This window comes from Netta rufina (genome assembly GCF_964035555.1).
Source record: "Netta rufina genome assembly, chromosome: 3".
Lineage (NCBI taxonomy): Eukaryota > Metazoa > Chordata > Aves > Anseriformes > Anatidae > Netta > Netta rufina.
Genome location: NC_140125.1, coordinates 88,390,864 through 88,404,118, shown reverse-complemented (window position 1 = coordinate 88,404,118; position 13,255 = coordinate 88,390,864). Strand labels below are relative to the sequence as shown.

Here is a 13,255-nt window from a genome sequence, read left to right as displayed (position 1 = left end):
TACACTCCATGCAATATGATTGTCTTATTCTGTTGTTATTACTGAAGAGTCACCTTTATGATTCCCTGAATAACATCTCTAAAAGTACAGGAGGCTGATTTACCATTTCATGCTACAAAAATTCTCTGCTATCAGAAGAAAGATCACATCTCTTTAAGCCCCTACTATATGTCCCAGATTCTCACTTGCTTTCCTAGATGTCAACGAACTGTACAGACTTGCAAACCCTTTACTCTGCATTCTCTAATTTTACCCTTACATTCCTCCTTCAGCATCCTAATGTCAATAATTATGCTTCAGTTGCTGGTCTTTCCCCTCATTGCAGACTGCAGTTTCAGTGTTTGCTGCAGTAAAACACAACTCATCTGAGACTTCTGGGGGTTATATTGCAAATTATGCTACAAATAAAATATTTCTCAGACAGATGAAATTGTTTCCACCTTAACTTAACATGAGTATATTGCAACATACTCAAATAGAATATAACATAAAAATACTAAAAGAAGGGTTGTTAGGAAAACTTACGAGTAACAGCTTCTGCAACTACTGGTAGAGATTCCCCTTCATCATACACAGCAACAACTTTTACATTATACAGTCTTTGGGAGGAAAGATCAGAAAGAGTGGTGCTGGTTTTGAGTCTGTCAATTTCCACCTAGGAAATGCATCAACAGAAAATTCTCATTCAATTAGAAAAACACATTTAAACTTCAAAGAGTTATATTCATGTCCAGCAGTACAATTATGGAAAGTTTGCACCTAACTGTAAGGAAGACATCTCTAGCAATGCTTACCCATGAGCTGCCAGTAGACAGAGGGGCTAACATACCTTTATTCTGCAATCGTGTTCTCCTAATTCTAAAAGTTTGGCAAGGTAACACTTAAGCAGAGAGCAGAAATGGCTGTTTATCAAAGCATATAATAATTCTCCAATCAGTTTGAGCTTTTTTTTTCCCTTTTCTTTAAGAAGAGAAGGAGGAAGGAAAGAAAGGAAAAATCCATCTCAAGTTTATTCAGCTTCCAAGACATCAGTACCCTTTCCTGACTGCAAATTCCAAGAACTGATGTTCTCTATTCTTAATGCTGGCTTGCTATATTGCTTTTACTATTTATTTAATAAGCTGGCTCCTCAAAACAAAACTACCAAGTACTTGCAAAAACATTCTTTTTGCTTACCTCCTTTATGTCAGCTTCATCGGCTACTTTGTATCTTAGGATGTATTTTCGAACCTTCCCTGGAGCAGGATCCCAGAGGACATTCATGCTGCTGTGAGTAACATCCCTAATTGTCAAGCCTCTTGGTCCAGGCAAAGGTACTGTAAAAATAATGACAGTAGCAGGTGAAAATGCTATTCACAGCAGAGCCACAGGTCTCTCAGAAGTCATTAAGTATTTTTATATATTGCATTGAAATGGAGGCAATAATTTTACATGAAGTTCATTGCTCAGACCATTATCTGAGACAGCTTAAGAACATATTGTCCCAGCAATAAGCAAAATAGCTATAAACAAGTAACTTCATATTTGTAAATTATGAGCACAATACAGAAGTAACAGAGCTTAAAAACATAACTTTTCATGTACAGTCAAGGGCTTAGCATTTTTCAAGTACATAAGGATTACCATCTAGCCCAGAAACCTTCTTCTGGCAGTAGGAAATGTTTAAGGAAAGATGTTTAAGGAAAAGTAAGCTATGTTTAAGCCATGATTAGATCAATTTTTCCCTTTGTATGGCATGTTTCCTTCTCACCTAACTTTTCCAATTTTATTAATATTTGGGGCCATTGCATTTTCTGTATTTTAGAGAATGTCTGAATTTGAGAAGAAGGTTTCTAAATGTAAGCAAGATTGAGTCATTTTTAAAAACACTATAATACTATAACTTCCTTCATTACTGAAGGAAAAATAAATATGTTCCTCTTTGGAGGAAAAGGTAGGTACCTTTTCATTGAAATTGCCTGTAAGGTCTTTTGGCAATGTGAGAGTGCTATAAAATGCATTAAATATGGACGAGACGGTCTTCTAAATAAAACAGAATATATAAAAACTGTTGCATTAAATAAAATGAAAGTTAAATTCTGCTGAAGCAATAACAACAAAGCAAAAACCAAGATGTACATACATGTCACTTCCTGGGAGGTGAGTGGGTCACTGATGATATCACCAAACAATACATGAGCTGTTAAAGTGTACTCTGTATTGGGGATGAGGTCTACTAGCTGAACCTCATTCACTGATGGTCCAACACGCATCTGTACAAGAAAAATAACACACCATGTTTAAAAACTAAAGAATGCAAAGGCAGAAGAGCAAGCAATGATTTAACTTCAAGGGAATTTTGTTTATGAGATTCACAGTATATTTACAGCTTCCTGACTGATGTCATTGTATACAATATCCCAGTAATCACTGCACTTTGAGTGCTACATATCAGCCTCTTTTGGTTATTGTGATATATCAAGAAAATCAGTTTTTCTGATTATTTTGGTAGAGTACAAGAGGTGAAGACAAATTCTCTTACCTCTTTCTCTGTGGCTGGGACTGTGGCATTCACTGGTTCATATGTTAACAAGTAACCTGTAGCTCCATTGACAGGTTCCCATCTCACTCGCATAGAAGTTGATCCAATGTCATAAACATACAGGTTTCTAACTGAAGACATTGGCACTGTCATATAAAAAAATATATATTATTTTTTTTCACCTTTTGCACTTTTCATATTTCACATCACATAGTGATCATCACATTATACTGACATATAGTGATATCACTATAGTGATAGTACATCACAGAAAATTATGCTCTTGGTGTATTGGAGTACATTACAGGCAGTAAAAAAGTAATCTACAAGTAGTAGTATTTTAAATGGTGCTAAATTTAAGAATGAAGTAATTGTCATCACATTTCGAATGTGCTAAAGATTTGCTATACGCACAGCTAAAAAACTATCCTACAAGTCTGCAATGGAACACTTGAATATTCTAAAAAGCAATATTAACTCACATGAATGATCTAATATAAAACAGTACATGACTACTTTGAGATCTGCACTTCTAAAAAGATTTTATATATTTTCTTTTTCTATATTTCTCAAAATATCAAATAAACATCAAAAATTATCACAGACTTTATAAAAATTATGTAGTTTCTTTAGGGATTTATGACAAGCCCAATGCAAAACAATGACAGAATTGAAATGAGACATTAGCATTCAATATCCTTGAACAGGCAGGAAAGTCACAAAGTCACCCTATGTTGCATTCAGCACAAATCCACCTAAATCAATGCTGTAGACAGCTAACAGTAAAAACATAATGGCTGTGTCGCATAAAAGTGATTTTACTGTGTTGAACATACTTTTAATTAATCTGATAAAATCAGAATGAATTTCATATAGTATTCTGTCTGCTAAGAGCAGGAATTAATTATCTAATCTGGAAATGAAGGACTACAGGTTTCTATCTGATCAAATTTCTAGAATTTATAAACTCTGCCTTGTAATTCATTGCTATTGTTCTAGTCTAAGAAGCTGTGTACACCTGTGCTTTATAAGCTCGGAATGAAGTTGGACCAAACACTTTTTCCACACTGCAATTTGTCTTTGCTACAGCTTTCTGGACAAGATCTCAACAACCAGGGTAAAACAATACAATTTGATCATTGAAATTAAAAATTTTGTCTCCTCTAAAAAGAAAGCCCACAGTGCTAAAAGTTCTTTTGAACAGTTCTCCTCATAACAAATTGCTTCTTATGTTATTTGCATGATAATTCTAACTTACAGGTTGTTTCACTGCCGATTAGAGGTTCGCTGCTTTCATCTTCTACCACTGAAAACACGTTAACAACATATTCTGTTTCAGGTTTCAGATCTTTCAGAACTGTTGTAGTTTCCATCCTACTTACATAAAACTACATAAAAGAGAAGGAATGTTAACAACTGTATAACAAATATGTTTGTAAACCTGTCTCTAAGAGAAAAATAATTCCTTGTGGAACTCTTCAGAAATCAATGGTTTGGAACTGAAAATCACTATAGTGTTAATCTTCTACATATTTTATCTTACAGGATAACATTATTTTTGCAAAGCAAGCTATAGGGAATGCTCAAGCAGACTTGTTTTCAATGGGACTGGGTATAGCTAGCACCCTGCTTTCACACATGATGTAAATTTTTACATTATTCAGCAACACAAAGAAAATGCCATCACAATGTTACCACCTGGAAAAAGATTTCAAGCATCCAGGATAATCCAGGTTGTTACAGTACATGCCACTAGCAACACCTCGCAGAATAGCAATGCCAGCAATCAGTCAAGCTGTAAAGTCCATGTGCACCAGAATGATTGCTCCAACCCAAATCAGAAGTCAAATCCTGAGGTCATGTTTTACTAAGATTAAGCTCACCATAAGTCAAATTTGAGTTAAGATGATTTAAAAGCTACATTCAGAGATGGTACATTCAGAGTTCACTCTATCTTTTTTTTTTTTTTTTTCTTTTAAAAAGAAAATGTATTAAAAGGACAGTGAGCTTACTTGTGAGTATGCTCAGAAAAATGTTACTATACGCTTATTTAAACTGATATAGGATAATGGAATATGAACAGAAAGGAATTACTGGAAATATCAGTAAACTTTTTTTAATAAATACATTTTACTCCAGGATTAATAATTTTAAAACAACCAAAGCCATCTTTATGCTCCTATTTCTTTGTAGTTTTGTTTAGCATTTATTGAAATTCTCGACCTTGGAAGCCTTTTTTATTTTTGTTATACTGTACAGACACTAATGAGCAAAATCTTTAGAACGATGTTACTGTAATGTGGAATTCCAATATTATTGTGGCCAATCTCAGAGATAAACATTCAGTACTAACCTGCTGAGGGGGACCTCCAGTGGTAGGGTAATATTCAACTCTGTATCTATCAACACTCTCAGGAGGTGGACTCCATCTCAGACGGAAAGAACGGGGTGTCACTTCTGAAATAACTAGGTTAGAGGGAGGTGGCAAATCACCTACAAGTGAAAAAAAAGTTAAAAATATATTAATTGATCTTTTGTCATCAGGAATTGACAAAATGAAAATGTCAGCTATTGACAATTGAAAACATAAACTAGAACAAGACAAAAAATACTTTAGAAAAAAAAAAAAAAAAAAGACAAAAAAAAAGACTCCAGTGTTTTCTTGGAGTACCATCAGCTACCATTACTGTTTTTCCATGCCAGGCTTTGCTTTTGAGCTGTCAGACATTAATACTTAAAAACGGTAGGGTTGCTATAATTTTCTTTATTGAATGAGAATCATCAAAGAACCTGCCACACTGAGCAAAAAGGTAACATGTTGAGAAACGTACTTCCTGACTCTGGGAAAAAAGGCAGGCATGTCCAGCCATGTCATGCTGTGTTAGGTATAACACAGTCATTGTTTAAAGGAAAGAAAGAATCCCTGCAGGGTAGTCCAGGTGGTCTGCACAACTTCCTCACACTAGCAGCTGAAAAAACAGCCCAGGGCTACGCAGTGTTCCCAGTAAGTAATAAAAAGGAATTAGCATCACAAGCACATAGATGGAAAAAGGATGAACTAGACTGAAAATGTGATGTACCTGGACCTTTCACACTGTTACACAGATTCGTGGTTACATCCTCAACAATGCTAGCCAGGAAGGAGAAATCTGCAACATTGTAAGCATGGATGTCATCTGGATCCGTTGCAATCTGCTTCAATTCATTTTCATCCGCATTTTTAATACCTTACAGAGAAGACATGAAAACAAAACTTGTTAGAAATGACAACTGTGAAACATAACACTATGAAAATAAGCCCTTAAACACACTCTTTGAATGTAAGTATCGTTTTAGGTACTTACGTGTTTCCACTTCTCTACACATTTAGCAGAGGGGTGGGAGGAAATTGGCTCAGGTCACCTCTTCATGTAATACTTACCAATTGCATAAAGTTCCACTCCCTCATCTCTGAGTCTTCTTGAAGGGGTGACTACATCATCTTGTGATTTGCCATCAGTGATGAGAACACCAATTTTGCGAGCTCTGGGCCGTAAACCTGCATCTTGCCTGAAGTTGTTTTTTAAGATGAAATCCAAGGCCATTCCTAGCATGATACAAAGAGGACAACCATCACTATAAACTGTTTCAACATACAGTCATGATAAAGGCTAGCATTTCATCCTAGTGATTTCACTCTGAAAACATCATTCCACAATTTACACTTCAAGAGGCACTCATTACCTAGTTGTGGTCTGTCATGTACGCTTAACAGCATCTGGCACTATTTCAGCCCTTTGAAGGTCTATAATCTCTTACCTCCTATGCATCACACTCCTATATGGTCCACTCTATCCTCCCTTCTGGGTCACCTTGCTTTAACGCCAACCCTGACATAGGTTGGTGTTACCTGCCAACCCTGACCTTTTCTTCTTCTCATATGCTCAACAATAACCCAAGCTCTTCATCACCCAAGATCTTCTTTCCTTCTCTCTTTCTCTAGATTTTCACTAAGAATACACTTCCATGTACACATACATGTGTCCACATATGTATGCATATACATAGGCCCTACTCTCTTCCAACCATACTGGAGTGCATTATAAGGCCCTTTCACCACGGATTAATTTGAGCCCCCTACACAATTCCACTCTCAGCTACTAGAATTCTTTTCATGGAGCTTAAGAAAATCCTAGTGGTGTGACATACCTGTTAGAGTATTGCCTCCTTTGTATGGTAAGTTGGCTACAGCCTCTAACAAAGCTTGTTTTGTTCGGTAAGCATTCAGATTCCATTCTGTCCTGGGATCTCCACTATACTGTGCAAGACCTGGAAAAAGCCATTATTACACAGTTATTATGTAGCTATGCAGCAACTATGCCTTATTTTCTCTCTGACATATGACAACTTACCAATTTGTACTTTGTCAGGACCAATATCAAAAACTTCAACGATACGAGCTATGAAGTTCCTGACCGTTTTAAAATTTGGCCGCCCAATACTCCATGAGCCATCCACCAGCAGCACGATATCAGCTTCTGCTCTGGTCCTACATTCTAAACCTGCCATGTCAACCAGAAAAATATAACCTTAGCATGATACGTTTCAACCAGAAAAATATAGCCTTAGCATGACAGCTTTCTTTCCCAATCCTCTTTTATATGACATATGTCATGAGTTAGTTTCCAAAATAGCTCTAGTTTTATTCACTGGCACTCTGTCAAGTATGACCTATTTGTGAACGTTACTCACACTAGTCACTAGTTCCATGGCAAAAGCTGTATAAATTTTTTTCATGTATGTTTCCTTTTAGAAATAAGCCTTCTAAAATGTCAGGGCCAGTACTCTTCCCTATTGTCATGTCAGTATCTATTTTGGTCTTTAAAGATGGCTGATAACCATCTTTCAGAGATTTTGTAAACTACTTCAGAGGATTTCCAAAGGACTACTGAGCTAACCACTGACATGGCAGTGAACATTATCAGATTATCCAAAGTCACAGTATTTTGGTCTATTGTTCATGACTAAATTATTGCTCAATTTTCAACTATGTAGCAGTGGAATTAACAGAATATATAACAACCACTTTCATATAAATATAATTTCTGGTTTTTCAGGGACAAAAGACAGGTGGTACAGTAGATTGCACGTAGAGGAAAGAAAGGTCACAGTTTAGAAGATACACAAACATAAACACAGTTCAAGAAATAGAGAGGGGACAAGAACAAACATTTATATAAAGCTGCAATGTTCTGAAAATGTAAGAAGTTATTTCAGGTATCTTCAATTCACAAATTACAGAATGAAATATGCATCATATTGTTTTCATCACAAGGAAAATCACAAAATATTTATACAAAGCAGAAAGACACAATTTTATCCACAGCCATTTCAAAAAAAAAGAAAAAAAAAAAAAATCCTTGCTCTCTCTCTTTTCCTGTAGATTGTGTTACCAGCTGCAAATTTTCTGGCTTCCTGCCATCAGAGCTTCTGGTCTTTATATGGAAGAAATCCCATTGAGAAAAATCAGCCACACTCATCACAGTTGAAAGATATTGTGATTTCATATATGTTCCACATAATTGATCCAACACTGCAGACTCATGAATATAACTATTCCATGTACCTGGGTGTTAAAAGCATGATCCTCTTCTGCATAGAAAATATAGATCTAGTCTTTAGTCAGGACAATAAAATAAATTGGGAGTAGGGTTTAAGTAAAATTATGTTAGTTCAAAAACTTGCATGCATAACTTTAATATGGAAGTTAAGGTTAGCTTCTTGTACAACATAAAAGTTAAACTATTCTGACTTTTTTTTTTCTTCCAACTACCATAGTTCCCCACATGGAAAATTCTAGCAAAGGCACCTAGGGCAATTTTTTCCCCCATTAATAAATAATGTACTATTACATTTACGGTCCCAGATATAAAATTCATTTCTCACATTAACCATGACTCAAATCCATGCATTAGTAAAACTAAATAGCTTAAAGAATATAACACTCAAGACAGAAATGACAGCTGGCGTAATAAAAAATAACAAACCACTCTTGGTGTAATTATTTTTCTGCCAGACTTATTACAGCTTTACTTTAATGTCACTGATGGCCTGTTATGTAGTTTTTCGTAGTTTTACCCTCTTGCATTAGACATAGTGGGACAGCAATAACTTCAGAAGTTTCTAAAAACGTTGTCAATAAAAAGTGAGGGTAGTATTTTTTACACAGCCCAGTGTGGAAACAGGGCATTAAAGAGGTTAAGCAAGAAGAATATAGAGTCAATTATCAGAAGATTTTTTATATTGTTTTGTTTTGTTTTTAACTCTGAGATGCCTTTGCACTGAGGTTCTTTGTCCTCCTGAAATTGTCTTCTCTCTTACAGTTATAGAAATCTTAAAATGGCAGAGAAGTCTCACTTCTATGTGTATACTTGGCTACTAAAAAGCAACAACCTGATGCAGACAAGCTCTTTATGATTTCCATGAAGGAGGAAACTCTGAAACTCTCTTTATGCAGTATTAATTGCAAGTATACTGGCTGTAAGATTCAGTTAATATACAGAGGACCATTAACCACATCAAGGGAGCTGCTGTCATACCAATCGTAGAAACTTTGATTGGAATGTTTAGCTATGCAGGAAGAAATTCCCAAACAGATACTGGAAAACACTCAGCACTTGCATTTCTGTACTAACTCTCCTCCTTCTATGGTAAAAGTGACTAAATAATGGCTATGTTGCATATAAACTTAAATAATGCACAGTAATATCCTGACATCCCCAGCTAACAGATCTTTGTCCATTATATGATCTTAGTCTTAAAAGGAAAAGTCACCATATAAGGACAAGCAAATGGCTAGAGATCTGCCTAAAATTCTTTGTTCTACTCCTGTGAACACCCCTGTAGATGAGCAATGATCTCTGTTCAAGAATTTGACCTTATATGATTTAACACAGATGTGGATGGCTTGAAAATATGATGCAGATGGCTTTCAGTAATCAGTAAAACATGGGTTGCCCGAGTTATCTTTTTTGTAAGATCATCTAAAGGGAGCAGAGGACTAGAAACATGAACTAGGGCATATTTAGTGGTCATTTCAAATGAGAGGTTATGTCATCAGACTAGGGAGTCTACTGAATCCTGCAAATAGATATTTATGTGCATTAGATAAATGATAAGGAATGCTGTGAAACTTTAAATCTCTTTTATCCAAAAGCCAAGACTGCATTTTGTTGAATACAATCATGTTTACCTCTAGATAAAAATGGCTCCGTAGTAGTATCTGAAAGGGTGGTCATCTCTTGTCCAACAAGTGGGTTGCTCTCTCCTCCTTCAAACATTCCAAAAACATTTACCTTATAGGTAGTTCCTGCCCTGCAATAGTTAAATAAATATACTGTAACTGAAGTCACTTGGCTAGCTAAATGTTGATACTTCACTTATGAAATCTTCACAGTTTTACTCCACAGAGAAGAATGTGTTAAAACATGAAGCACAGATACTAGTTCTTCCACAAGACAGTGAAGTTTTGACCTGAAGCTGGTTTTAGATTCTATACATAAATTTATAGTCTTCTTTGTTCAAGTAATTTAAGATTTTTAATGATCCCATTTTAAATACACATACAAGTTTATATGCATACTATTCATGACAGTGTAACAGATTTTGACATGAAGCCTACTTTATAAATTCTGGCTTCTTAGAAAATGAATCAAGAACTAAACTAGGCTTTTTTTTTTTAACATAAGGAACTTTTCAGAGAAACTTTAGAAATTCCTGCTGTCTTCTCCATTGTCCCATTAATACCATCATATGTGAAATGCAGAATACAACTTCTTGCCTCCTTCAGTTCCTATGAGAACACCAGCAGTCATGTGAATAACCTCAGAAATAGCCCTGCTAGGTTCTTCTCAAAGATTGCATCATCAGGTCATGATACTTTACTGACAAAAATACTTCCTAATTTACAGTAGATTTTGCCAGGTATTACAATCCCTAATCATGGTTAAGCAAAGCCCCAAGCTGAAGTTATTTAAAAAAAAAAGAAAAAGAAATAAAAAAAAAAAAAAAAAGAGAGAGATTTTTATTATCCATACCTAAGTTCTTCCAAAACCACTGTGCTGTCATATGGTCCTACTATTAATTCTCCAAGATTCCTGTCATCTTCAGTTGGGTGGAAAGTTACTTTGTACCCCTTCACTCGCCCTGGGGCTGGCTCCCAGGTTACTCGGAAGCTGGACATAGTTGAATCAGAAGTCCTCAGATTTCGAGGTGGCTTAAAGGGAGAGGCTGCAAGAATGTAAGAAAAGGATTTAAATCAGGTCTGCTTAGGAAAAAAATGACAAATATGATTTTGTGTAAAAATGCATATGTAAATTCAGTGTTAGTGTCAACCCTAAACTCTTTGTCCCTTTCTTTGACATAAAGACAAGTACCAAGATATGAAGGGTGAGATTCACTTCACCTAATTTTATCTATCTAAACAATAAACACACAGTCTACATTTATTGTCAAGGCTTCCTCTACAGTCAACATACTGAAGGATAGATAGCAATTTATGTCATCTATCTTAAACATCCATCTGATTTTACAGTGAATGTTGACCATGGATAGATCACTATCAATCTTTCTATTTATTACAGATTAAAACTATACAACCAGCTTAGATTAGCTTTCTCTCTTTTAAACGGCAAAGGGTAGGTGAGCCAGAGAATAAAGAATGGCATATCTCAGTGTAACTCTGCCCAACGAGGGCAGAAAGATCTCAGGAAAAAAAAAAAAAAAAAAAATCTCTTTTGGTAACAGCTCTCTACCTACGGAAGCAGAAAACTGATTTTAAATCTCCTTGATTTGATCTGGAGAGCAAGAGACCATTTCCTTACAAAACAAAAGACCAGCATCAGACAAAAACTAAAGGCAGAGTAGAAAATTAGTTTTGTTTTGACCCCCATACATCCCCTCACCAGGAATTAAACATATGAGAATTTCTGAGAGAGAAGACTGCTTGTCCAAAAGGCAGTGGTCTCTGAGGTCAGTCAGGCTTTCACTGAGGACTCTTCAGAGTCATCTGATGGCCATTTTAGGTTTTCCACAGAAAATATGATTACCAAAGAAGACAAATCTAAATAACAGGATGCAGGGTAGCTATTTAATCAATATCCAGAACAAAAATGCAAATAATAACAAAAAAATGACAGTGCCTGATTAAATAGTCTGTAGACAAATATTGTATTCCTCACCTTAACTTCTGGTGACCGTGTTTCAAAACAGTTCCAGTATTGTCAGAACATAAACCACATCTACATCCTCAGTGTAACAGCGGAAAGCTGTGTTCAGCTCTCATACAGAAATTTTCAACAAATCAAATTCTCTTCTCAACCTCTAACATTTTCTTCAATTTGGATATCAACTCATAATCTTAGCAGGCTCCACCACAGCTTTTCTATGTATCGTGGTTACCAGTTTGCAGTAGAAAACTTTAATGATCAAACCCTGTAAAAGTATGCACATACCTGTTGTTCCTTCTGCTTTTCTTGATTTTCCTTGTCCAAAGTCATAAATTGGAACAACACTGAGGTCATATGTAGTTCGAGGCTTAAGTCTCTTCAACACTATGCTTGTGGCAGGAGCATTTACTCTTCCAAACATCTGCCTTCCTCCATTGCGTGGTCGGTAGTACACACGGTAAGACAAGACTTTCCCAGGTGAAGGCTGCCATGTAACTCTCATTGTATTCTCTGTCTCGTTGTCTACAGTCACAGTCCTGGCATTTGGTGACACTTTTCAGTGCAAAAATATGGGTAAATGTTTACTTTGTCACATAAAGATATGTTCAAATGCATGCCTACTAAATTAATTTAGCTTTTTTTTTTTTTTTTTTTTTTTTTTTTTTTTAAAAATTACATTATCTCATTGGGGGAAGCACAGGTAAACCTCACAGAGCATTGTTACTTTCTTTCATGATTGTAATGAACTAAATAAACCTAAGTCCATTTTCCATTAAAGACCAAAAAAAAAAAGAGCGATTACATGATTACAGCCTAACTGGGAGTTTTATTTACTAGCACCTATTGGTAATCTGTTAAGTAATGGATTCAGGATGCTAAAGTGAAAGTTTTATATATATTATATATAATATACATATGATACATAATGTAATATATAATACATATATTATATATATCATAAATGAAATATATATATTATATATAGCCTTTTAATGAGTAAAATGATCTACAGACTTAAGATTTTCTAAATTTTGGGTTTCCAGGTCTGATACAGTACTAGTAAATGCCTGAACTCCTGAGTGTTGGGCCCCATACAAATACTCATGAGTATTTGGAAAGTCACTGAACACTAAATATAGAACAGTATTAGTGCTGAAATAAGGACAAGGACTAATAAAGCATTCTCTCTACCGATTGCAGCACTCAGCTTTTAAGAGATATTTTCCAGACTGTTGAAATGTTACAAAAGATCTGAAATTAAATGAAAGGTATGCTGTTGTGAACCAGCATAAACCATCTAGGTTGTTGCAAAACAGAACCTCCTTTGCATGCCAGAATCCATGCCAAGTCATGGCAATCCATGTCAGTATTTCATCACATAGTCAGGTAGGCTTTGCAGGCTACAGTATCCTCTCCCAAACCAAAGAACTGAGAATTTCTAATTGTGTTTGCACTAGAAGGATGAAATGTTAGTTAGTCTCAGGTCTGGGTCTATTGATAGCCCTGGTAGCGAGTCACCAGTGTGCCC

General features: G+C 35.6%; 1 protein-coding gene across 1 annotated transcript in view; it reads right to left on the bottom strand.

Moving 5' to 3' along the window:
• COL12A1 (collagen type XII alpha 1 chain) overlaps nt 1-13,255 on the bottom strand; it is a 97,005-nt gene that overhangs the window by 48,750 nt on the left and 35,000 nt on the right. Inside the window, exons 15-27 of the mRNA XM_084285386.1 lie at nt 12,013-12,279; nt 10,597-10,789; nt 9,753-9,874; nt 6,913-7,062; nt 6,710-6,829; nt 5,943-6,107; nt 5,602-5,748; nt 4,875-5,014; nt 3,780-3,909; nt 2,522-2,667; nt 2,123-2,252; nt 1,177-1,316; nt 526-655 (exon numbers count right to left, since the gene is read on the bottom strand). Of these exons, the coding sequence (XP_084141512.1) occupies nt 526-655; nt 1,177-1,316; nt 2,123-2,252; nt 2,522-2,667; nt 3,780-3,909; nt 4,875-5,014; nt 5,602-5,748; nt 5,943-6,107; nt 6,710-6,829; nt 6,913-7,062; nt 9,753-9,874; nt 10,597-10,789; nt 12,013-12,279 (1,980 nt within the window). The remainder of the gene's footprint in view (nt 1-525; nt 656-1,176; nt 1,317-2,122; nt 2,253-2,521; nt 2,668-3,779; nt 3,910-4,874; nt 5,015-5,601; nt 5,749-5,942; nt 6,108-6,709; nt 6,830-6,912; nt 7,063-9,752; nt 9,875-10,596; nt 10,790-12,012; nt 12,280-13,255) is intronic.